Source organism: Metopolophium dirhodum, chromosome 9 (genome assembly GCF_019925205.1).
Source record: "Metopolophium dirhodum isolate CAU chromosome 9, ASM1992520v1, whole genome shotgun sequence".
Classification (NCBI taxonomy): domain Eukaryota; kingdom Metazoa; phylum Arthropoda; class Insecta; order Hemiptera; family Aphididae; genus Metopolophium; species Metopolophium dirhodum.
This window is the reverse complement of record NC_083568.1, coordinates 30,316,146-30,341,257: the sequence shown is the minus strand read 5'-3', so window position 1 is coordinate 30,341,257 and position 25,112 is coordinate 30,316,146. Positions and strand designations below refer to the sequence as shown.

Sequence of the window (25,112 nt, the reverse complement as noted above, 5' to 3'; positions counted from 1 at the left end):
TTTGTAGATGGGTAGTAATAAATTAACTGTACATTCAGGATTACATGCATTCAGGTGAATAATTATGAGATTGCAATGATAGATGTAAGATGTATTGTTGATTCATCAATACGATGCTGGGTGGACTTGAGGACTTCCCATGTTCAGCGACCGGCGTCGACCCGTTTTGTGGCACAGCGGAAGCTTCGTACAGCTGATTGTTCGACAAAGACTCTGTAATATTATTTGAAAAATATTATTTCTACTTAATCGTAATAACTGGGTATAATGAGTTTAATATTATATTATATTACAATAAATATTAAGTACCTATATTATTAGCTTCTAATAATTGGGACGTCATTTTTGTAGATATTAATCCGGACAAAATGATGCTGAGCTATGCCACGGTTTATGGCGTACCTATCCGATGAAATTGTTGGAGACTCTTTCAAATTGGGCAATCTGATAAACGGTGACGTGATCGTTACTTCGCGGCCATCATAGGGTAGACCAGAATACACAAAAATGTAGGTCATCGGGCAGTCGGCTGTATGCATGATAAAGTCCTGGAAGTGGGAATTACAATAGCCCCTAAAATGCTGTTACACCTCAACCTTAATAAAAACAAAGAATGATTAAAAAATGGCAACGGAATTGGCCTACAAATCTGAAAATAAGTTTGTGACTGCTCGATCATGTTTGTCATGTTCTCGAGAGTCATGTGGCCGCCTCGAACATTTCACGGTCGCCAACCACGGACCGAGACCCGAAAGTCGGAGTGCCGTGGATTTTTTTTTTATTATTTAAGAAACGTGAATACATTTGACACAGTAATAGGACAGGTGACCGACGGTGAAATAATAACACCTCAATTTGGGGAAAGATATATATATATGAGTTTATTTGAGTAAATTTGTATTAAGTTGGTGCCGAGAAAGCCGAAGGCATAAAACTCGGTCAGAGTAAAGCTATAAAGATAATAATAACACAAGTACAATAATAATAATATAATAATAATAATAATATAATAATAATAATAGTATAATAATAATAATAATATAATAATAATACCCTAAATAAGTACCGGCCACGGTGAGAATAGTAATAATAATGTACCCAAAACGTTACCAGTAGATCAGTGTGGGTCCCGTGCCGCCCCTCGGCGCATCAGCGAAACGCGTGCTACTCGCTCATGGTACCGGGAGCTCAGACGGGAAAAAAGGTAGTGATGGCTTTTGCTGGTGTCGGTCAGTTCTTTGCGACCTTTGGTGGCACGGAACACGACAGGTGAGGGAGGGGGGCACATATGTACAGATAACGTGAGTGGCCGGTACTCTGGGCCGTGGGTACTAGGAGGGGAGCGTGTGTGCGACTGCCGGAACGGTGGTGTAGTACGGCGGAGACTGAGGCGCGGGGGATAGTATTCCTTATCTATCTCGTCGCATTTCGCGCTCTCCGGTACCTGCTAGTACAATTATAAACTATGGTAGTATCGTTTGCGTTGGACGTCACAGAAACCCCCCCATGAAAGTTCGATACATCGGAGAGAGCTTTCATGGATGACGATGTTTGAACGCAAACTTAAATAATAATCGGTAATAATTTATAATTGACGGGAATTTCATACGAGAGATGTGTTCGATCCGTTCTTATGATACCTGAGTGCCGACATTGACTTCAGCCTGCTGCAATGGTGACCTGTTCGGTTCGTAGAACGGACGGAGGTGGACAATATTGTAAGTCCCAATAGTTCTGTTGGTGTTTGGATCTGCCAGAGTATATGCATTGTCTTGACGACGGCTGGTGATCACGTAGGGCCCTTCGTATAGCAAGAAGAATTTCTGTATACATTGGTCGACGGATGAACTTAGGCGATGCGTTTTCACCAACACGCGGGTACCGATGACAAATGATAGGGGTACGCCCTGCTTGTCATGGCGGTGTTTTCTTCTTTCGGAATGGGTGAGCTGGATCTCTCGTGCCATGGTCAGTTTAGTTCTCTGTGCTAGAGGAAGACGAAGAGGGAACGAAACGACATTTCCGAATGGGTTATATTGTTCAACGGAAAGAAAAAGCTCTTGTGGGGTGTGGCCTGTTGACTCATGGACTGTGTTGTTTAACACCCATTCAATGTACGATACGTACCGTGGCCACTCGGTATGGTTTTCGTGGCAGTACGCCTGGAACATGCGTCCGAGTTCTCTCATTACTCTCTCAGCTGGATTGGACTGGAGATGGTACACAGACGTCATTGTTGGCGGTACACCGAGGGCTAACAACCGATTCTGCCACACGTTGCTCCGGAACTGTACACCGTGATCGGATACGATGCATCGGGGTTTACCGTATGTGGATATATAGTCATCAATCATGCGATTGGTTACCGCGACAGCAGTGGCCTTCTTCACTGGGTATAGACGGACAAATCGGGAGAAGTTATCTAGTACGACAAAAATATATCGGACTTGGTTCCAACCCGGAGGGAGAGGGCCATATAGATCGACTAATACACGCCCGAGTGGGACATCGGCCAGAACAGATCGCATTTCCCCTTGTGTACGGACTGTGGACGCTTTAGTCTTCTGACACAACACACAACTTCGGACTACTTCCCGGATACGTGACTGGAAGCTTTTGAAAAACAGAAATCCCGTATGGCGAGTATACACTTCTTTGGTCCGACATGGCCAAAATGACGATGCACCTGAGTGATCAGTTCTTCTACCCTGTTGATGGGGATGTAAACCAGCCATTGATCAGTAGACTTGTGTCGTCGATAAAACAGTACCCCCTCTACTAAGCTATAGTGTTCGAATACGGGGTCTGCTGACTCTGGGGTTCTTTCAGCAACTGTTGAAGTCTATCGAGGTTAGGGTCCTCCCTCTGGGACAAGCAAATTGATTTGAAAGACGATATTTGACGCTCAAACTCGGCTTGAACCTTTTTTGACGTGATTGTTAAGACACATGGACAACTGGATATCACCTTCTCCGCCTCCTCTCGTCCGGCAGGACTTCTGGATAGAGCATCAATAACATTATCTGAGCCGGGGATGTGTTTTACTTGTAGATTGAACTCTTGAAGGTGTAACGTCCATCGAGTTAATCGAGCGTTTCGCAGGCGACATTGGAATAAAAAAGTTAAGGCTTGATGATCAGTCAGGACAGTGACTGGGTATCCTAGGATGAATACCCGAAACTTCTCACAAGCAAAGACTATAGATAACAATTCCAATTCTGTTATGGAGTAATTACGCTCAGCGGTGTTTAACGTGCGGCTAGCAAAAGATATGGTACGTCGGTCTCCGCTTGGAGAGATTTGAAACAGCTCAGCACCGAGTCCAACTTTACTCGCATCAGTCTGAAGGTAAAACCTCTGGTCGAAATGTGGATGTGACAGATATTGTTCTGTGAATGATTCACGGACCGCATTAAATAGCTTCAGCTCTTCATACCCAAAGCGCCAAGTGCAATCTTTTTTGATGAGTTCAATAAGCGGGCTTATAATTGAGGCATGGTGACACGAAAATTTCCGATAGAAATTACAAAAACCGATGAATGATTGTAGCTCTTTTTTATTCCGAGGTTGGGAAAACTCACGAATGGCTTGAAGCTTTGACGGATCCATAGACATCCCAAGTGGAGTCACAATGTGTCCGAGGAACTTGATCTTTTGTCGGAGAAACTCACACTTGGACAATTTCAATGTCATTCCTGACATGGATATTCTCTTAAACAAAGCGGCGAGGCGTACAAGATGATCGTCAAACGAGGTGGATGAAATTAAAACGTCGTCGACATATATGTGCAGATCGTCTAGGTTGTTGTCTGTCCCATTGATTTTAATGTTTAGCACCGCTTCTAGTGCTTTGCCGAATGCTGTGTTCGAAATGTTTAGACCGAAAGGTACGACGCAGAACTGATAGGTCCGCCCTTCAAAAACAAACGCTGTGAATTTACGTACTGTGGGATGTAACGGCACTTGCCAATATCCGGCACTAAAATCCAGACTGGAGAAAATTGTTTTCCCCCCGAACCGAGCTAAAAGTTGGTCAAGTGGAGGGGACGTATCGCGCATCGGTAAAATTAACCGATTCACGCGTCGGGCATCGAGACATAAACGAACTGACCCATCCGCTTTCGCTACACATACAATCGGGTTGCAGTAAGGGGATGAACATCGTTCGACAACCCCCCATGAGAGCATTCGTTGGAGTTCCTTTTCAACAGCAGGTCTACGGGAGAATGGTATCGGGTATGGTTTCACTTTGAAAGGTACATCTTCTGATACTTCAAAACAGCAACTGTATAATTTGTTTAGCCCAGGTCGATCATCAAAAATGCTATGATATTGGTCCAGTAGACTTATGAGCTTTGATCGTTCCTTATCCGGTACCTCTTGGAAATTTACTATACACTCGGGCCATGGTTTTGCAAGTGGATCGGTAACTGGTTCTGTATGATCGACACAGACCAATGGGTCACACGGATCGGATGTTAGCGTAGAGACCTGCTTTACGAAAGAAATGTCAGATATGCAGTGTTCCATCGCAGTAGGCATGAGTCGGTCTAGTTCATGATGTACGATGATCTGGGTTATCTGGGTAGATGTGATATCTCCGATCTCTGGTCGGAATGGCGAAACCGTGTTCCATTTCGGGAACTCAACCTGGTGGGTTACATAATTCAAAACGACACCGTATTGGGTAAGCCAGTCATCGCCGAGAATCATTTCAGTGGACAGATGGGGAATAACCAGAAAAATCCCTGGAGCTTCATGTCCAAACACACTCAGTGGTACATACACTTGCCGGGTGATCTTCTTACTTCGACCTTGGATGGCGGTGGAAATAGTGACCCCCGTTACGGGAAGCGTAGACAGTTTCGATGCGGTGTTAGTTTGACTCTTCAGGGTCGCGAAAAATTGTTCGGAGACCGCAGATATGGACGCACCAGAATCCAACAGTGCGGACGTACTTATTCCGAAAATTTCGACGTGAAGCTCAGGACGTTTCACAGTGCGTTCAGGAAAATCAATGGGAGACGAAAATGGTTGGTTGCAGGCAGATGGGTTTTGGCTCTCGTCACGTGCTGCAATCACTGGCGAGAAGCTTCCTCGTTTCCCGACACATTTAATTGATGAATGGGCGGGGCGGCTGTAGTCACAGGCTGATTCCTCGGTGGCTGTCCTCGATTGTACCCTCCGCGATATCCTTGTCGGTTGTCCGGTGCCCTCCGTTCGTTTTGTTGACTGGGTTGAATATTGTTGTGATGTGGTCGGTGATCATCCTGACGTGGCTCGCAGAACGATGTGGACTCTTCGAATTCAGTCAAAACAGCTAACAATTCGTTTGTATCACGTGGTCCACGTCCTCGTAGGGCCATACTAAGGGGAATCGGATAGTGTTGTATTATTGTCGAAACTAAATCAGTTGGGTCAATGGGTGGTGACAGATACTTTGCCCCGGCAATCCATTGCATGGCGTGCGTTGCGAGACCATCGTATCTCGTGTATTGAAATGGCCGAAACACCTCGTTGCGAGTCTTACGTTGAGTTGCAGCGGACCAAAAACGTTGACGGAATAATATTCGGAAATCATCGTAGCTCGGAGGGGTGGGGATCAGTGAATCGAACCACAGACGAGCATCTCCATTAAGTCTACGTTGTGCAGAAATTAATTGTTGGTCTGCTGACATTGGAACATTCTCAAAATATACATCAAGCTGGCGGATAAAACGTTCTGGATGGATGGAACGGGTTTGTCCTGAGAATTCCGACACAGCATCGTTGAGGCGTTCTTGAGACCCAAAAAATGACGAATGACCCTGACATGTGGTATTCAACATTGTATAATTACCCACGGGATTCATTGTTGATGATGTAGGTATGGTGTTTCCCTTAAATGATTGAAAACCTCGGGACATATCTGGCGGTGCTGAGGTGTGCGTTGGTAACCCAGCTGCCTCATTGGCGGGTGGTGTTGGATGTGGTTGTTCGACAAAACGGTTCAACTCACTCCGGATTGTACGAACATCGTCCTCCAGCGAGATTATACGGTTGGTGTTGCGTCCGATAGTTTCGTTCAGTTTAACCGTTTGATGTTCAGAACGGGCCATGTCATCTTCTAATTTTGTGGTTCGTGTATCAATTGACTGCCACCTCTCCAAACATTCATCCCACCGCGCAGTCATATCCTCCCTCATGGCCTGGATTCCGGCTTCATTGGACCGTTGACTTGCCAGTAACTGCTTAAACATATTCTGAATCGTTTGATCGGGGGTGCTTGGCTTGGATGTGGATTGACTAGAGTTCATCTTTACAGTCTCAGTGGTTCCAGTGTCAATAGACGTTGTGACAACAGGAGGCATGTTGGATCCGGACGGGGTTAAAATTTCTGGTTGGAGAATTTGATCGATTAATCGGACTGGTGGCTTGGTGTTTCTTTTCCCGACACTGTCCATCCACGAACAGGTCAACCAATATAGATGCTACGACTGATGAGATTCCAAAAAAAAACAGAAAACCCACAACGAGACGTTCGAAAGTGACAGGAAACGGTCAACAAATTATATTGAGGACAAAACAATATTAATACGACTGCCAAACAGCGAGAAGAATAAATAAATAAGTATCTAATTGTCTTACGACAAAATATTAATTAAGAAAAACAATATGTAAAACGAGAATGAGTATCCTAGGACAAATATGTCGATAGCGAAATAAGTTATGAAATTAATCTATCAATGAAAATGATCACCGGTAACGCCGGGACGACACATGAACAACACACTAGTTTGTTTGGTAATAAAATTTTGAAAATCACCGTGGCGTGGGATATATTAAAATATATGTGCATAATTCACATGAATAGTATAATAAAAAAATAATAATTAAAAGAACTCAATACTACACGAAGAATGATTAACGAATAATAGTTGTACTCATACAGTACTAGGAGAATACAAAAATAATTATTCGTGTTGAACGACAACAATCAGAGTCGTTAGTACGGAATAATACGAAAACGCGACAATCGTCGATACTGAAACCACAACTCGGTAACCATTAATAAAATAAAATGGATATAGTGTTAGGCACCACGCCAAGTAATCATTTTACGCTCCTACTAAGTAGGCACAAATACTCCTTACGACCCACCATACGTGCACGGGACGTACAAACGACGGCACCGGTGTGCGACAACCTACATAGTGAGTGACGATAATCACCGCGGGCTACAACGTATGGCAAACTTATAACTAACCGTCGGTGTGTGTACGGGCCTAACGTGGATCATTAATTTTAAATTTTTTTTTTTTTTTAGTCCACCAACCGGGATTCGACTACGTATAACGTAAAAAATCATTGTTGCAAAAATAAAACATTAATTAAAAAACTAAATTGAACGCGCGTGGATCTATACGTGGACGGAAAGATCGTCGTCAGACAGTATACCAGGCGAACAAAACAAAATCTCGACTGATGGGCTATATGAGCATGATCAGGAATAAACTAAATAAATATGCAATACGATAATAATGATGATATACGTAGAACGTTGATACTATCAGAATTTACTAAACAAAATAATATGGGGAACGACCGCACAGCTGTGGTGGAACGATACACACCCAACAATAGAACATTAATATTATACAGATAGTCAGCGGCGCGGCGGTAGACCGATAAATAAAGTGCTACTGGTTATGTAAGTGAAACAGGTAAAATAGGATGAGATATATGTATACAGGCACACGTCGACGTGTACAGATAAGCACTTCGCATTACGCCCCATCTCCGCCGATCAAACTTGTACCATGATGACGAGACACCTCCTGTCGATGGTGGACCCCTGGATAGCAGTTTCGCGGCGTTGGTGACGGTGTAGTCCAACAATGACGAATCCTGTCCAGTCAGTTCAAAACACCCGGACGATGGCGACGCACACACGCAATACTCTCCGTTCCCAGCATCGGCGGTCAGTACTCATCACGGCACCAATACCAATATTACACTGGAGCATTTCTGGAAAATACGCAGACAACAGTTTGCTCTGTACAGGGACCTATCACCTATGATTCACCGGGCCGGTACCTACACTAAACCAAGCATAACCGTTTGGTGATTCGAGCTTCAGTCATCACCTTCGCGAACACCCTAAGCGATCTCAAAAGATCGATTTACACCGTTTTTTTTTTTTTTTTTTATATATTTACACACGGATTATTATAATTTATATTATATTAAATCAACCATATTGTATGTAATTGTTTCCACGGATCAGGTATCTTCGGCGTTATCGCACAACGACGTCGCGGTAATGCCGCACAGCGCACGTACTTGGCGTGTGACTCCGGCCTTTGACCGGTCGGCGTCGTCGCGACCTTACGTAACTATTCACTTTTACCGGTCATCGCCGTTTCCGTGATTAAACATAGCATACCAAAATAAAATAATTATTCGGATACCCACAATATAGTCAAATATATTCATCAAATGCCGGTCACATTACTGTCCAAAACGTACCCAATATAAATATGAACAATTTTTTTTTTTTTTTTTTCAGTCCTGTCACGGTCGCCATCTGTGACTGCTCGATCATGTTTGTCATGTTCTCGAGAGTCATGTGGCCGCCTCGAACATTTCACGGTCGCCAACCACGGACCGAGACCCGAAAGTCGGAGTGCCGTGGATTTTTTTTTTATTATTTAAGAAACGTGAATACATTTGACACAGTAATAGGACAGGTGACCGACGGTGAAATAATAACACCTCAATTTGGGGAAAGATATATATATATGAGTTTATTTGAGTAAATTTGTATTAAGTTGGTGCCGAGAAAGCCGAAGGCATAAAACTCGGTCAGAGTAAAGCTATAAAGATAATAATAACACAAGTACAATAATAATAATATAATAATAATAATAATATAATAATAATAATAGTATAATAATAATAATAATATAATAATAATACCCTAAATAAGTACCGGCCACGGTGAGAATAGTAATAATAATGTACCCAAAACGTTACCAGTAGATCAGTGTGGGTCCCGTGCCGCCCCTCGGCGCATCAGCGAAACGCGTGCTACTCGCTCATGGTACCGGGAGCTCAGACGGGAAAAAAGGTAGTGATGGCTTTTGCTGGTGTCGGTCAGTTCTTTGCGACCTTTGGTGGCACGGAACACGACAGGTGAGGGAGGGGGGCACATATGTACAGATAACGTGAGTGGCCGGTACTCTGGGCCGTGGGTACTAGGAGGGGAGCGTGTGTGCGACTGCCGGAACGGTGGTGTAGTACGGCGGAGACTGAGGCGCGGGGGATAGTATTCCTTATCTATCTCGTCGCATTTCGCGCTCTCCGGTACCTGCTAGTACAATTATAAACTATGGTAGTATCGTTTGCGTTGGACGTCACAAGTTTATGGACAGATAACTTCTCAACGTAATATTATGACCGATCCAATAATAACTTTCCATAGGTACATCAGACCTATGTGCGACGGCTGCTCACCAACGTATCGACATCCACCAGATAACTTTGGTAAGTTTTCAAACTATACCGCTCATTCTTGCGGAATGCTAAAGAAAATTAATTTATTAGATAAATATTATACTATAACAATTTTTAAATATAGACGTTTTCAACTCACAGTAATAGTTATGCAGATGGATGTCGACCGGTTTGGGAGCGACGTCTGACACGCCATTGTTCTAATGAATTCAAACATAAATAATATATTATTATAATATTTTCATATGTATATAGGTACGGTTAGGTATATTAAATTAATTAAATTAGTCTATTAGTCTATTAGTCTATTTTTTTACTATGCTTTTATTGTATTAAAATATACACAATGACATATAACTTACATTATTGGACCGGACATACAGCAACGTCGAGTTGAGGTACCTGTCCATAAACACATTTTCATCAGCAAAATATAATATAAAATATAAAGTAAAGAAATGCATAAAGAAAAAACTATATTTATTCATACAATTTTGAAATCAAAAACATTAGAACAAGATAATGCTTCCTTGATAAATTAAAAATATTTGAAGATTTTATTTGTCTTCCGTTTACATGGCAATAGTAAAATTCTATTAAACCTATTAGGTACGTTAACAACATTTTTTAATATGACAAATATTTCAAATTTCAAAAAAGGGGGACCCTCGTGTTAATACCCCTCACTTTGTTTTTTGGATAGCCTGGAAGTTTTTGTGCAAAAACGTCGGGACCTGGTGCACATTTCTGCACAAACGATGCACAAACGTTTGGCACCTTAAAAATTTCAATTTTCCAAAAAGAGGGTGTCTCATTTCAATGCCCCCCCCACTTTATTTTTTGGATAGCACTGGGAGTTTTTGTGCACAAACGTCGGGACCTAGTGCACATTTCTGCACAAACGATGCACAAACGTTTGGCGTGGTCAGAAGTTCAAATTTCGAAAGTGGGGGGGGGGGGCATTGAAATGGACCTTAAAAATTAAAAAGGTTAAAAATATTCAGTTGGAAATGGTGGCCAAAATTAAAATTTAATAATTTAATAATCGTATTTAATGCAGTCATGTTAATAAAAATTACAAGTATTTTTCATATGTTTGAAGTCGTACTGTTCTATAAAAACAATATTTTATTACTATTAATCGAATTATAATATTGGTTAGTCGATTAAATATGAAGAATTATTTTATTTTTTTTCAACTTCCGGCCAGGACTAATTCAATAGTTTATAGCAGGGGTTCCCAAACGTTTTTGGTTCGTGGCCCATTTGAACCAAGGTTTCTTCAGGGCGCCTTTTCCCAAGGGCCAAGTCATATCAAGACTTATCATAAAAAATAGAAAAATTAAATAAAATCCAGTAAAGATTGTTATGGGTAATATAAAAATATTTATTTAATTAAAATTATACATAATTTGTACATTTTTAGTTACTTAATCGTAATTATGTCCGTCACTGCCATGATTGAGTTTTCAAATTTATTTTTGGATCATATAAAATTCTTCGGTAGATTGGCGGCGCCTCTATAAACTATAAAGACATCGCGGCGCACACTTTGGGAACCGCTGGCTTATAGACTTTTTAAACAGAAATTAAATCATATTTTTTTTGTTAAATGCTAACAATAATTTATTATTTAAAATTAAATAATTGTTCTGATACTATTTACGTTTATAAATTATTATAAGTGTATAAAACATTTTTCGTTAATATTTAAAGTTTGTTTCAGTCGGAAAAATACTAAGAATTTTTTACTTTATCTGCTATATTAGAGAGTATAATAAATGGCTATTCGTGAGTCTTATATAGTAAAATAAATAGGCAGACGATAATAAAATTGGTGGGCTGGCGATTAGCGACCACGATATTATATTAAAAGGCGGCGATTTGCGCCCTGCACATCTACACCAGTATACAATTATTGTGCTTCTGAGATTGTGACATAATGCAAACTATATCGTTAGCAAAAAATGTATCATGCTACTCGATATTATTCCTCTGAAAGCAAAATTGAGGAATCATAGCTGATATGTTTTTATACGTTTGATTGTGTTGGTTGGTAACAAAATATTTGTTAAATTCACCGTTATAAATCTAGTTTAGCGCCCATTCGAATTTTGAAATTTTTTTGTTCTGTATTACAACCAGTTAAGAACGATAAAGGTATAGGTACACAGTTCACGATTTGCGGTGTCTTACGCATAGGTACAACGCTTATAACGAATTTTCATTTTTTTATTTTTTGAAACCTAGGTAAATCAACGTTTTAAAAATTATGGTGTACAAATAATTCTGACACCCACGGTGGTTTTACATAACAAGTCGAGGGATGTTTTCGACTTAAACTTCGTCCGAGCGAGCGCATCCAGCGAGTGACCACGCCGGGTGTATGTGAAAATACCAAAAATTTCAATTAGCTATATAACTTTGAAATAAGTCTGATCGCCAAATTCAGAGTTTCCCGTCGACTTCATCATGCTTATAATTACATAGGTATACGTTAAAACAAAAAAAAAGGTTGTTCAGTATAACAGAAAAGTTCCAAACGTGCGGTAAAATATTGAGTTGTAGGTACCTTAGTACCTACTACCTTGTATGAATGCGTATAACACCGAAAATCGTGATCTTTGTTTTTAAGGCTATAACTTAAAAACTGATGATTTCTGGCAATTAATTTTTATAACATCGTTCTTAAATCGTTGTTATAGTGTAATATACATTGGTATATTACAATCGAAAAGGAAATTGAAAAATTTGCGTGGGCGCTAAACTATATTCGTTTCCAATAAATTATTATAATATTATATGTAAGGACGTATATTATATTTGTAAAGTGTCCATGCCCCCCCCCATATTAAATGCCCCCCGTATGAACCCCCTGAACCACACCCTCGAGAACGTCCATGATTATTACGTATATTTGAGTTCTTCTTGGAAATTCAGTTGAGCCGCACAAAAAAGGGTTATTTGCTATTCCAATTTCCAAGACTAATGTCTTTTACGTATAATATTATGATTATACCACCATGAATTTTAATCTCATGTTTACGACGATAGTTAAACTAATATTTAATTTGCATTATTTTGAATAAATATAAGTATACCTATTAAAAGAAATATGAATATTATTTTTTACCCAAATGGATACACGGATTATAAAATTACGTACTTGAACTTACATTTTTGCTAATCCAAATAGGGCGTTAACATGGACACATGACGTGAATCACATGCGCTTGCTTTTTGTACGAGTGCGTATCCGGATTACCCAAACATTGAAATAAAACATTTTTCGTTAATATTTAAAGTTTGTTTCAGTCGGAAAAATACTAAGAATTTTTTACTTTATCCTCTATATTAGAGAGTATAATAAATGGCTATTCGTGAGTCTTATATAGTAAAATAATATTAAAAAACAGTGCGCCGTCGCGGGAGTGCGGGACGCGGGACGGCTGGCAGATGTGAAACATCGAAATTATTTTGTGTAGAAAATATGCATGAACATTGAAAGGCTGGTTTATTAAAGGAAATGGCATAATCAAAACCAAAATATTCTTTAATATTATTTTTTAAGAAAAATTATTATTTTTTTTTAAACGCTACTTTCGTGCGGGCGGGTACATGCCCTTGTGCGCTTTCCGCGCATGCGTGCGTTGCGAGCGTCTCCACGCTGACAAACGGTTTCGCCCGCCGCATTCATAGACCTATAAACTAGGCTTAAAATTATTTAATTGGTATCTGCTAACATATATAGTTATACCTGCAAGTGATTCTTTTTTCATTGAACAGTGAACACTGATTATTTCAAAATGTATAAATGTTTTTGAAAAATAAACTTTTCGTGGTTTCTAGTAGTTAAAAAAAATATATTTTTTACATTTATTTAAATTATAGTTCAAATAGTATTTAGGTGATACTACGGCAAAACTACTACGTCTTTAATCATGCTAAATTAAGTACAATTAAAATCTGCTGTTTATTCTTTAGATTCATTGTGTGCTTACACATTTATACTTGTATTTGGTGCTCATAGCCATTAGAAGTATCATATCCAAAACCATTAAAACTGCATAAAATAGGAATTCATGACCCTAAAAAAAATTTGATTAATACCGTATGCTTAACTATACATTCACAACTTATGACTTATATCGTACTTGATTTTCAAATAGTCCAATTTTCGAAAAAAAAACTACAAGTAAATTTCCAACTGCCCCTGCACACAAATTGGCTGCTGAAAGAAATGACTTCATACTCAATGGAGCCTAAAAATTGATTATATAATTAGATAATAATTAATAACAATATCAGCATTCAGCATAGAACATAAAGGTTCTCAAATGTTAAATATTATGTTAGTATAATAAATACAAATTCACGACAATTGAGCACAATATAAATATTAAAATATAATATGCAATAATAACTAAAAATGTAAAATTCAAATAAAGTATCTGTTCAATAATAATGTTAGTATACACATTACACAACCGTAATATAATGAAAGCTAAAATTTGAATACATTATTACTTCAGTTAGTATTATTAAACTACCTGTAAATAAATATTTTTAATCCTAAATCTATTTGTATTTTTTTTTTTAAATATAAAGTACAAATTGGAAAATAATAATTATTACAGATTATGTCTTAATTTATTAATTGTATTACTTGGGTGAATGCAAATTCCAATAATGTAACCAGAGACATTACTTCAGCCACTGTAATTAAAATCGTTTGCGGAACTTGCCATAGAATATGGATGTATTTACCTTTTTCTAAAGTGATCAACTTGGCATTCTAAAATTGCAAACAATTAAATTTATAACAACAAAACATTTTTATATTACCTATGCGTTTAAATTAGTTACCGTGTGGTTAAAGTTATGGTGAAATAATAGGTCATTAATACTAACGGGGAGAAATTCAACATTTTGCAAAATAGGTTCATTATCCAATATATGTCATAACTAAAATAAATAGGTATAAATGTCAGTTAAAAAATGATTCAATAGCTAAGCATACATAATTACACAATATAAGTATAATTAGGCAATACTTACGTTCCGACAGGTAATTCATAAGATTGATCTTGGTTCGTTGAAAGTTTAAAACTTATTTCAGACAATTTATTATTAGTATTCCTTAATGCAATGTTTTGGCCGGAGAAATTATCATGCAAAATCCTTGTAAATTGTAATAATAATTTTTAATATTATTTGTTAATTAAAATGAGTAGGTATATGTTCTATTGTCCTACTACACTATGTGTAGGTAATACGTATTCCAGTATGCTGATACACAATGTATTAAAAGTTAATAAATGTTTGATGTTATTATTAATAATACCCAAAACCCATGTCTCTTAGATATTTACCTAAGATTTGAATTTCCGTTCTTTAATTTTTTCAATTCGTTTAAATGTATTAATTCAATATCAACATTATTTTTAGACGTTAACATATATGACGAAACCTAAAATTAAATAAGTATACATTTTTACAGTTGGTTGTTCAATGGCCAAAATGCCAAATGCTGGTTGATAAAATCATAATAATTCTAACCGTCCCTTTTTCGATGAAAACATTTTGTTTCAATGTATTCAATTTTAATTCACAAGAAGGAAGTAAGTCTATGGATAAGACATCAGTTTCATTAAATACAGTTGTATTATAATTAATATGAAGTACATCTAATTGTTCAATACTGAAGTTTCCAACCAAGGAACCGGATATGGATACATTGCATTCAAAATTGTTATATAATCTTAGTTGGCTTTCAGTTGACGGTATGGAAAAGGTTTGGCCCTGAAAACACGCATTTTTAAATTTGATAACTTAAAATGTGATACCTACCTATTTTCTAAGTAAAATTACATGTATTAGTTAAGAAGTTAAACTGTACAATACAAAGAATCCAAACTATCTCTAAGAGGTATCAATATTTAGCAATTTTTATTCAAATAAGTCAGAATTTCAAATTTCAATAGACATTGATTTAGATGAATGGGGTCCATTTTTGTATTTTTCTAATCTTAATTATTAATTTAAAGAAAACCAAAAACTATGGCTATTTTGAAAGTAACAAATAATTTAAGAGATTGGATGCAATTTTGGCGAGCTCTAACAGAAGTGCTTCAAAATTTCCATATTTTGGTATTTATTAACAGTTTTATTGAATGGCTAAAATGTACATAGATAATGCAATTATTATTAAGTACATACTTACAATTATCTTGTATTGGACAACAGCAGCACATGCAAATGATAATGCAGCAAACATTCCACCAAGAATGATTTTTCTAAAAGCTGTATTTATACCAATTTTATACAAAAGTGGATAGACGACCGCATTAAAAAATGGTATAAATATTAAAACGAACAGTGGGTTAATTAAATGAATTTGATCAGGCTTTATAATCCAATTTAAAAAATCGATTTTTCCATTCATTAGTGTTCCTTGCAAAACCCAACGAGAACTCTAAAAAGAAAATTAATTTACCAAACATACATTATACAATATACGTATATACATATTTATTTACTTTTTACTTCTGTTTACTTAAATTCTTTAAATTATTATATTCAGAATAAGTCATTAACTAAACATAATTTTTAGGGGTTGGATCATTGATGACACATAAGAATTAGTCGTGAAAAATGTATTTGTATATTCATTAATCAGATATAAAATATTGAAATATAATATAGATTAAACAATAATTAATATTATGTGCCTACATATATGTGGGCCGGTATATGGCAATACGTAAGGATAACCTTTATTAAATTTGTTTTTTAAATAACAATAACGAACAACTTACTTGTTGATCTAAAAGTGTGTAAAACATTGGGATTGGAATTAACAAAAATAAAACATCCAACGCTGATCTCAAATCAGATATTTCATGTGTATTGTACTTATCATCTGCATATTCCAACCAATCTTTCCTTTTCGCTTCATTTGGAGAAGCGGTTATTTTTTTTCTTAATGCGTGCTTTTGCGGAACACAAAGATAATATAATTATATAGGTATTGTTTATCATATTCTGTGCTTATATAAGTAAGTACCTACTTATATATTTGGTACGTTATAAGTTATAAGTATAACCATTAGCGCATCTTGGTGGTGGGTTGGGGAATACGTTTAGCACCCTTCCCAGAATATACATTGCATAATATTATTAGTCACGAAAAAAATATTATCTTCAATAGTTCAATGAGGCATACAATTGTCTAAGAACTATAGTAGAGTTAGATTAGGTTAGGTTAGTTGGTATACCTATGCTTAAAGACTGTTTCTCAATTAATTTAGCAAATACTTATATTTGTTACCTATCCATCATCCATCGAAGGAGTGTCCTTTGACGATATTGCAACTTCTTATTTTCAAATGAGAACCAACCTTTTTTATTGTAAATTATTGAGCTGATTTTGAACTTATAAATCTAAATAAAAATTGAAAATAGGGTCCTTAAGTAGGTGCGTATATTTAAAAATGCCAATAATCAGAAATAAATAAATAAATAATTAAAGAAAAAAATGGAATGTGCTCTGTGCTGCAGCTTCCTGCTTGATGTACAATTGTAAACTTATATCCATTACGAGCCAATTTCAAATATATCAACTTAGTAAAGGTCGCAAAGAAAATGTAATGGCCACAACCTCTTCCAAAAAAAAAAAATTGAACCTAGTTGCACCTCTGGTTATACTTATAACTTATCAGTTTTTAGCTAAGTATCTCTATATATAGGTAGGAAATATAAACACTATAAATAATAAATATTTACTAAATAGGTATTTTTGTTTTAAGCTATTAATTTAATACTCTTACAAATATGCATCCAATTGAAGTTGTAATGACACTGGACGTGGGCTTAATAATCTTGTACAGGTTCTTGGCACTTACAAAAAATACTCAAACATTCATAAAAAAAAATAAATAAATATAAATATTGTATATTGTGATAATATTGTTTAAAACGTATTATAGTAAATAAATAAAATAACAAAAAATTAGGAAAAACAATAATTACATAACTAATAAATGGGTAACAAAGTAGGTATGTACTAATTACGTACGTACGAGGTAGGTTGTGGTATTTAGGTAATTTACATAACTATACCATTTTAACGAAATGTTAGCGTTGCTATAAGAAATACCAAACGTGTCATATACAACCCAGGTAACTACTTTTATAACCTATTATTTTGTTGTGAGTATAATATATATACTATAATGCAGTTGATTAGGTTTTAAGTCGTATAATTTCATTAATTTATGAGCAGAGTTATTATGTATTAAATTATACAATTAATCGTATTTTAATAAACAATATATAGCTATCTAGCCATTCCTCAGGATATCGAAGAGTTATGATTTATGGTAAATATATAAATCTTACCTATTGAGATCATCATAAGGAGAGCAGGCACCCCAAACGCTAATGGAAAACATGAATCTTTGCCAAAACACTGAACTGATTTCCTCAGCTCCGGTGTAATGGACGACGATAACAATGACCCTAAATTGATAGTAAAGTAAAATATTGAAAAGTACATTTGCAGACGATCTTCTTGATCTGGCATCACAAATTGATCACCGCCAAAAGCACAGACGCATGGTCTTATACCGCCTGCTCCAATTGATGTTAACAATAATCCAATTATTGTAAATAATCTACAGAGTTGTAAAATATAATATTTTAGTGAAATTGAAATAATTTTTTAGTTTAGTAATAATGCGTATAATGTATTGATTGCAGTATATTATATAAATACACCTGTCGAAGGGAAAATAATGTTAAAATAATTGTATAGGTACAAGGTAATTTAATGTTTTATTGTAAACACTTAATCATATTATGATAAATACCTTTGAAAATTCATACTGACTGAAGTGACAAGAGATGAAATAGCCACTATGATATTTCCCATTGCGTGTACAATAGACAAAATGAAGATTGTTCTGGAAATGTAAATATATAATATGACTCATTAAAAAATATCAATCGGAATCGGAATCATAATAATATGTAGGTATATTATAATGTAAGAATAGATGATAAATGTCATACGGGATTTTTAATTAGTATACTACATTATATTATAAATTATTATTATGGATTTGTGTTTGATTGTACATAGCTAATATTGATCATCGCATCTATTGAACAATTGGGAGTAGAGCCAGTGGTTTACCTACATAATATAGGTACCTAATGATTTTGTTGATAACTGAGTTGCCATAAGTTGACTATTATGTACTGTGATGTATATCACTATATGATAGAGTTGAACAATATAATTTTTTGACTTTATTTTTAAATTTTATCTTGATTTCTAGAACTTGATTGTTATTTATTGACAACTGACGTAAAGGGCCAATTTATTGCTGCTTATTTCAAAAAAAAAAAATAATTTTACACGTCATCTAATGGAATAGGAAAATATAGGTTTGCCGTTAGGCACTCAATACAGACAAATAAACACATTTTTTTACTAAGACATGTGATCACAGTACTCAATCACCTCCTCAACTTCGTATTGGGGGGACAACCGATCAGCCTGAGCGCCCACGTAAGGTATCTGGGAGTCATCCTATGGAGTCTACTAGTGTAGACAACAAGCTCTCTTTCAACATATTATGCATATCGATACAGTCGCTTCCAAGGCAGCCAAATCCGCGACAGTATTGGCATAGTTGATGCCAAACAAAGGTGGACTTTGCCAGCGGTGGAGAAAGCTCTTGGACACTGTCCACCACAGCCAGAGGCTATAATATGGGCCCCCCCATCATGAAAGCTACAGTAGTGAACGCTGCCAAGAATATGGTCAGCCTGGTCAAGAATCAAAGAACCTTAAGGGTCATCTGAGCGTACAGAATCTCTCGGACGAGTTCGCATCCCAGCTGCTGGCTGACATGCCTACCACTGATTTGTTGGCGGCGGAAAGGCATGCGTACGGCAATGATACACACAAGTAGCCTCTCGAGTTCGACGCCCAAGGCTGCACGGACTAGGTGCCTCATCCTAGAAGTCAAGAAGCAGGCCGAGAGGATATCATCCCTTATTGTTACTATTTCGTTGCGGCCCAAATAATATGTTTGTAATACCTATTTATATAAATACAACTATATTGTTTATACTATTCGCTTAATTTTATTTTCTAGTTTTATGAGTATCGACGCTATACTAATATGTTGCTTGTAATATTTATATCGTATATTAACTATACCATGCATTCATATTAAATTTAAAGATTGATTTTAAAAATTCGATTTTTTTTAACTTTTACAGAACAACAATAAGTAGGTACTATTATGTTAAATGAATAAACGCTGTGTATCAAATTAAAATCCAGATTTAATAACGTAGGTACGTATATAGGTACGTATACGTTGGGAAATAGGTACACTGGTAAAATTGTATTACCAACTTGATATGATATAGAGACGAGGTGAGGTGATATGAAATGAGACGATATATCGTAATCATTACGATTTGATGGATTTAGGTTTAGGGATATCAAAAAATATATTAAGTTTTTTTGGCACAAATTTGGATTAACCTTTGGCTGGAATGGACACGGTGGTAACGGTCGAGAGTTACTTTGAAGGAAAACGGTTACACTCCCGCATAGCAATTTTGTAGGTAAAAATGATAAATATATTTATATAGTTTGTATTTACATGCGTGTCTTATTAGTAGGTAGGTACTAGGTATTAATAAAAAAAAGCGTTTACACCTAATTAAAAATATTTATCTACGTTGTACACTATTCTGCAGTACACTTGTTCAGAATTCATCAAACAATATTTTGAACAACTTGAAATTAATCCATCACAATCCTTATTATCTAAATCCTTAATTATAGTTACCTATAGTAGTGTAATACTGTAGTAGTGTAGTGGTATTATTAAAATTATAGAATTATTTTTTTAATAACATATTAAGTCCACACCCTGCAAATTAAAATAACCTCTTGTATAAAAGTAAAACAATTTTCAAACATAATATTTATAACGTTTTAAATAGTTACCCTTTCCACCTCCCAGGTCGGTAACTGTCTATGCACTTTGCCTGATAATTTATGGCTTAAGAATGATGTGTTTAGCGCTTGTTTTTTGGGCATTCTGCAAGTTCCAAATTATAAATGAAAGGTATATGTATAATTATTATTTAACACTTATAGTTATGTGTTTGAATTGTGATTTTTATTTTTAATTAATTACTTATAGAGGTAGGGTACCTACTTTTAGGCTGTAGGGTGTAGAGGTTTGTGAGGGTTGAATGGATTGGTAGATAAGTCATGTCCAGTCTAACTTCCATTTGTGATTGTACCTACTCAGTTTGTATTATTTTAAGATAGTAAAAAAGGTTGGTTGTAAACTCGGCCCGATAATTTTGACCGATTTGTACCATTTTAATTTCAAAATTCAAAAACTAATAAAAACTGATTATAGAAATAACACTTAAAAAATATAAAAATAAATTTATATAACGAATTTCATACTATACGAATAATAATATGAAAATGCAACCAAAACAATCTGCATATATGGGTAATGCTAAATGGTTCTCAAAAATATTATAAGAAGATTATATTAATTAGATATAAGATTTAGCATAATATTTTTATTCGGGCTGAGTTTATACATCAATTATTTTTACCTGAAACAACCGGGTCGAGTATACAATAGACCTTTTGAACATTTTTTTTCCTCGGGCCGAGTTTACAATTAGGTACCTACGAATAATAAATATATGGCTTTTGTTTATTTTACTCAATTACTCACCTATATTTTCCCCAGTATGAATCTGCGATGATGGCTCCAAACAATGTTGATATGGATTGAAAGACAATAAACATATGAATTATAATCGTGGAAGTATCGTTGTCATATTTTTGAATAGTTGTAAAAAATAAAACCAAAACAGCTAAAAAAATATGAATATTTGAATACTAAACCAACATTTTAATATTAATATGAAAGATATTATTTTAGTGTAAGATTTACCTTTAAGTCCATAATAACTAAACCGTTCACACAGTTCGTTTCCAAATATATACCAGACTGCTTTTGGATAACTCTGTGCATTTATTAAACAATAATATTTAGGTAACATATGTGGGTTGAAAAATATACAAATATAAATAATAAATGTAATAATAAAGATACTTACATTATTTTTTTTTTCCATTATATAGAACTCTATTAGTTAAATAAAATTATTAATTAAATTTAACGAAATTGTAATATTTGATTAATTGTGACAACAACGTTATGAAATCCAATATGATGTTTTCATTAACCACTTAACATATTTTTTAAAGTATCTAATCAATAAATTAGTGAAATTTAACGGTGTTAATAATTATTTCATAGACCAATCAGCTATATAGAGGGAACAAGTATAATGGCCATGAAGTAGGTACCTACCTAAATACGTCTATAATAATGCTAAGTGTACACAATCACATTCGAATTGGAATTATTCAAACGTTGTTTTTATTTTATTACCATGCACCTAACAACTATGGCAGTTGTAGATAGTAAATAGGTCTTAGACCAATTCACTTTTATGTCATAAATAAAAGGTATGATTTCTTTAAGCTTATTAATGATTAAACCAATTCTATACCTATCAATTTATTAGTCACTTTATATTGAATCCCTATACCCACGGTTAATATACCAAAGTTAGGTTAGTAATTTATTATATTAAACGATTTTTTTTTTACGGTAAAATCATGGTGTTCAATGCGGACATGCTCCCTTGAACGTTGTGAAATTACCGCAGTGAAAAAAAAACGTACTGTGAACATACGAATATGTATACTACTGACTGCATATACGATTGGTGGAGCTACTATTTTCAATCACGAGTGCGGCACGGCCGGACTGAAATATGGGCAACTATCTCGGTTTTAGCAAAATCATCGTTGTACGAAATAATATTATTATTAAAATAAATTTAACAAGTGGTTCCAAAGCCGCATGCACGCATCGTGCAGGTGCAGTGGATAAAACTTTACGAAACTCAACGCCCGAACTCAATTAAAATTCTATTTTTATAATTGTATGCGGGAAATGGGTTTGGCGTCTTATTCATTGAGAATGGAGCTGGCCTCCGAACTAAGACGCAACATTCTTATGTTTAAGGGATCGTACGTCAGACCCTGCAGCAGCGTCGGCCACCGCTCCCTTTCATTGACCAGAATTTTAATTAGTTTGTTCGGTCAAAATTGTCTTCTGTTAAGAGACACAAGTGCACAAAATGCGGCGCTCTGGAAAAGTCGAAAGATGAGAGTTTTTAGACCGAACCGATTTTTTGTTTCCTCTAAGTGCGTGGCACATTCAGACGACGCAAAAACAGTTGTTGACGCGCACTGCAATTCGGTAAAAAGTATTATTATATTATACGTGTCGTTTACCGGTCAGGTTAGATTAGGTTATAGGGTTTGTCCATCGTCGTTAACGTAGAAAATATTGTCATCGATTGTTAATCAAATAACGTTAGACTGCTAAAATAACAGTCGGTATAGGTAGTAGAAATGTAGCATTGATTATGAACACGAACTAGTGAACTACTACATGTACACATGACAAAATGGGTAAGATGCATGGGCGTCACCGTTTTCGGCCAAAATGTACCCTTCCCTTTTAGACCAAAACTTACCGTTCCGTTTTCGGCCAAAACATACTGTTCCTTTTACAATCATAACAACTTAACAATTTTTATATTTAATTAAATATGATTGAATCCAAAAATGTGATTTTTTGATTGATAAACATTCTTACCTACAATTGAGTGAAAAAATAATAAAATAAAACAATTGGCAATAAAATAGTTTAACATATTATTAACTTAGTAAAATAAACTAACAATTAATTTTTGTTTAAAAAATGTTTCTATTTTTATTACCTTTACTCTTCAATGTAAGTTTAATTTCGTTCATAATTGGTTATATTTTACTATCATATTTATTATTATATATACCTATTCGTATTATCTATATGTGTTATATGACTATATTAATTTTTATTCGATTGATGTAAGTAATAACATTGATTATAAATACTAATATAAATATATAATATAATCAATTGTAATAATAATATGTTATAACAGTTAATTGCCAATTGTTTTATTTTTAATTTTTTTCAGTATTTTTACAGTTGTATAGGTAATAATGTTAAAAAAATCACTTTTTTGGATACAATCGTATTTAATTAAATATAAAAATTGTTATGTTCAGTTGTTATAATTGTAAATTTTAAAGAAAACTGTAGGTGCTGGCCGAAAAGGAAAAGGTAAGTTTTGGCCGAAAAGTGACACTGGCTGAAAAGGGAAGGGTACATTTTGGCCGAAAAGGGGGCCACCCAGATGCATAGACCTTATTACTCCTAGACGGAACATGTAGTAGTTAGCAACCATAACTTTCTAGTTTCTAAGAAAATAAATTGTTTCGTTACTCGTACAGTTTTAACTTCTAAGTCATAAGCACGTATAAAAATTAACTCGAAGCCCAAAGGAAATACGATTTAAATCTTATAAAATATAACACACAAGTACACATATATATATATATAAAGTTAAAAATTGATGAATTTCTTTGTAACACTCGTCACTCGAACATTTTTTATCAGCGAGAAGTAAATCAGAGAAATATAATAATATAATATAAACTTATAGTTATTTGCCAAGTCATTTTTGATTTTTTCTCAGACCTTAGACCTTAGTACTAATGTATACTACCGTCAAATGGCCAATTATTAAGAACCAATATACAATTATATTGATTGCTGTGTAGCCATGGCCAGTTCTTTGGTTGGAAACTTCAGTGTTGAACCATTAGATATACTTAATATTAATTTTTATGATCTTTTTCTGAAATTCAAACTAATAAGTAAAAATAAATGTACATGAATTGTTATAAATAATATTTAATTTATCATTATTACCTATATCTACTTATTTTCTTAGACTAAATGACGCAGAACTAGTCTAAGTAAAAAATCCTTATTATTAAAGCCATTAAGATATATCATAAGCGCTTGTGGTAGCTAATGATCAATTATCAATAATATTGTATTAGGTAAACACGAGGGTAAACATATAATAATCTACCTACTTAGCACCTACTTGTCATGTTATAAATGTTATGCACAATTGCAAAGACTATACCTACACAGAAGTAAATGTTACAACTTATATTATACTTTGGTTAGTAGGTACTTAAAACTTGAACTTTGTTAATCTATCATTTACAAATCATCCTACAGTGGCGTCCAACCCTATTACTAGGTGTAGCGGTCGCTACACATTGAAAATAAGGGGTGGGTAGGTATAATAACATAAAATAATTAACTTGAAATATGTTCATTATTAATCACAGATTATATTGGTTGATACCTTAATATTTACTAATATTGTCAATTAAAATATGATAATATGTAAAAATAATAAAATTTTGAGTTTGTAAGGGGGTGGGTGGGTGGGTAAAATTATTTCTTGCTACACCTGAAAAATATATCTTGGGCGCCACTGACTAGGATATCATACTTTAAAAAAATTGTTTGGCGTAAATATACGAATATTTATCAATGTTTTATATT

The 25,112-nt window shown here is 35.1% G+C and overlaps 1 protein-coding gene across 1 annotated transcript; it reads right to left on the bottom strand.

Moving 5' to 3' along the window:
• Positions 1-23,191, bottom strand: LOC132952180 (peptide transporter family 1-like). Its single transcript, XM_061024373.1, is given in 18 exon segments — positions 1-213; positions 310-596; positions 13,497-13,583; positions 13,650-13,757; positions 14,162-14,290; positions 14,362-14,447; positions 14,450-14,460; positions 14,554-14,676; positions 14,868-14,965; positions 15,055-15,297; positions 15,719-15,970; positions 16,314-16,487; positions 17,325-17,407; positions 17,896-18,170; positions 18,366-18,458; positions 21,288-21,429; positions 21,510-21,582; positions 21,676-23,191. Coding segments are annotated over 17 exon segments (2,007 nt in total). The 5' UTR covers positions 21,694-23,191; the 3' UTR covers positions 1-213; positions 310-584.
• Positions 23,192-25,112: the final 1,921 nt, after the last annotated feature.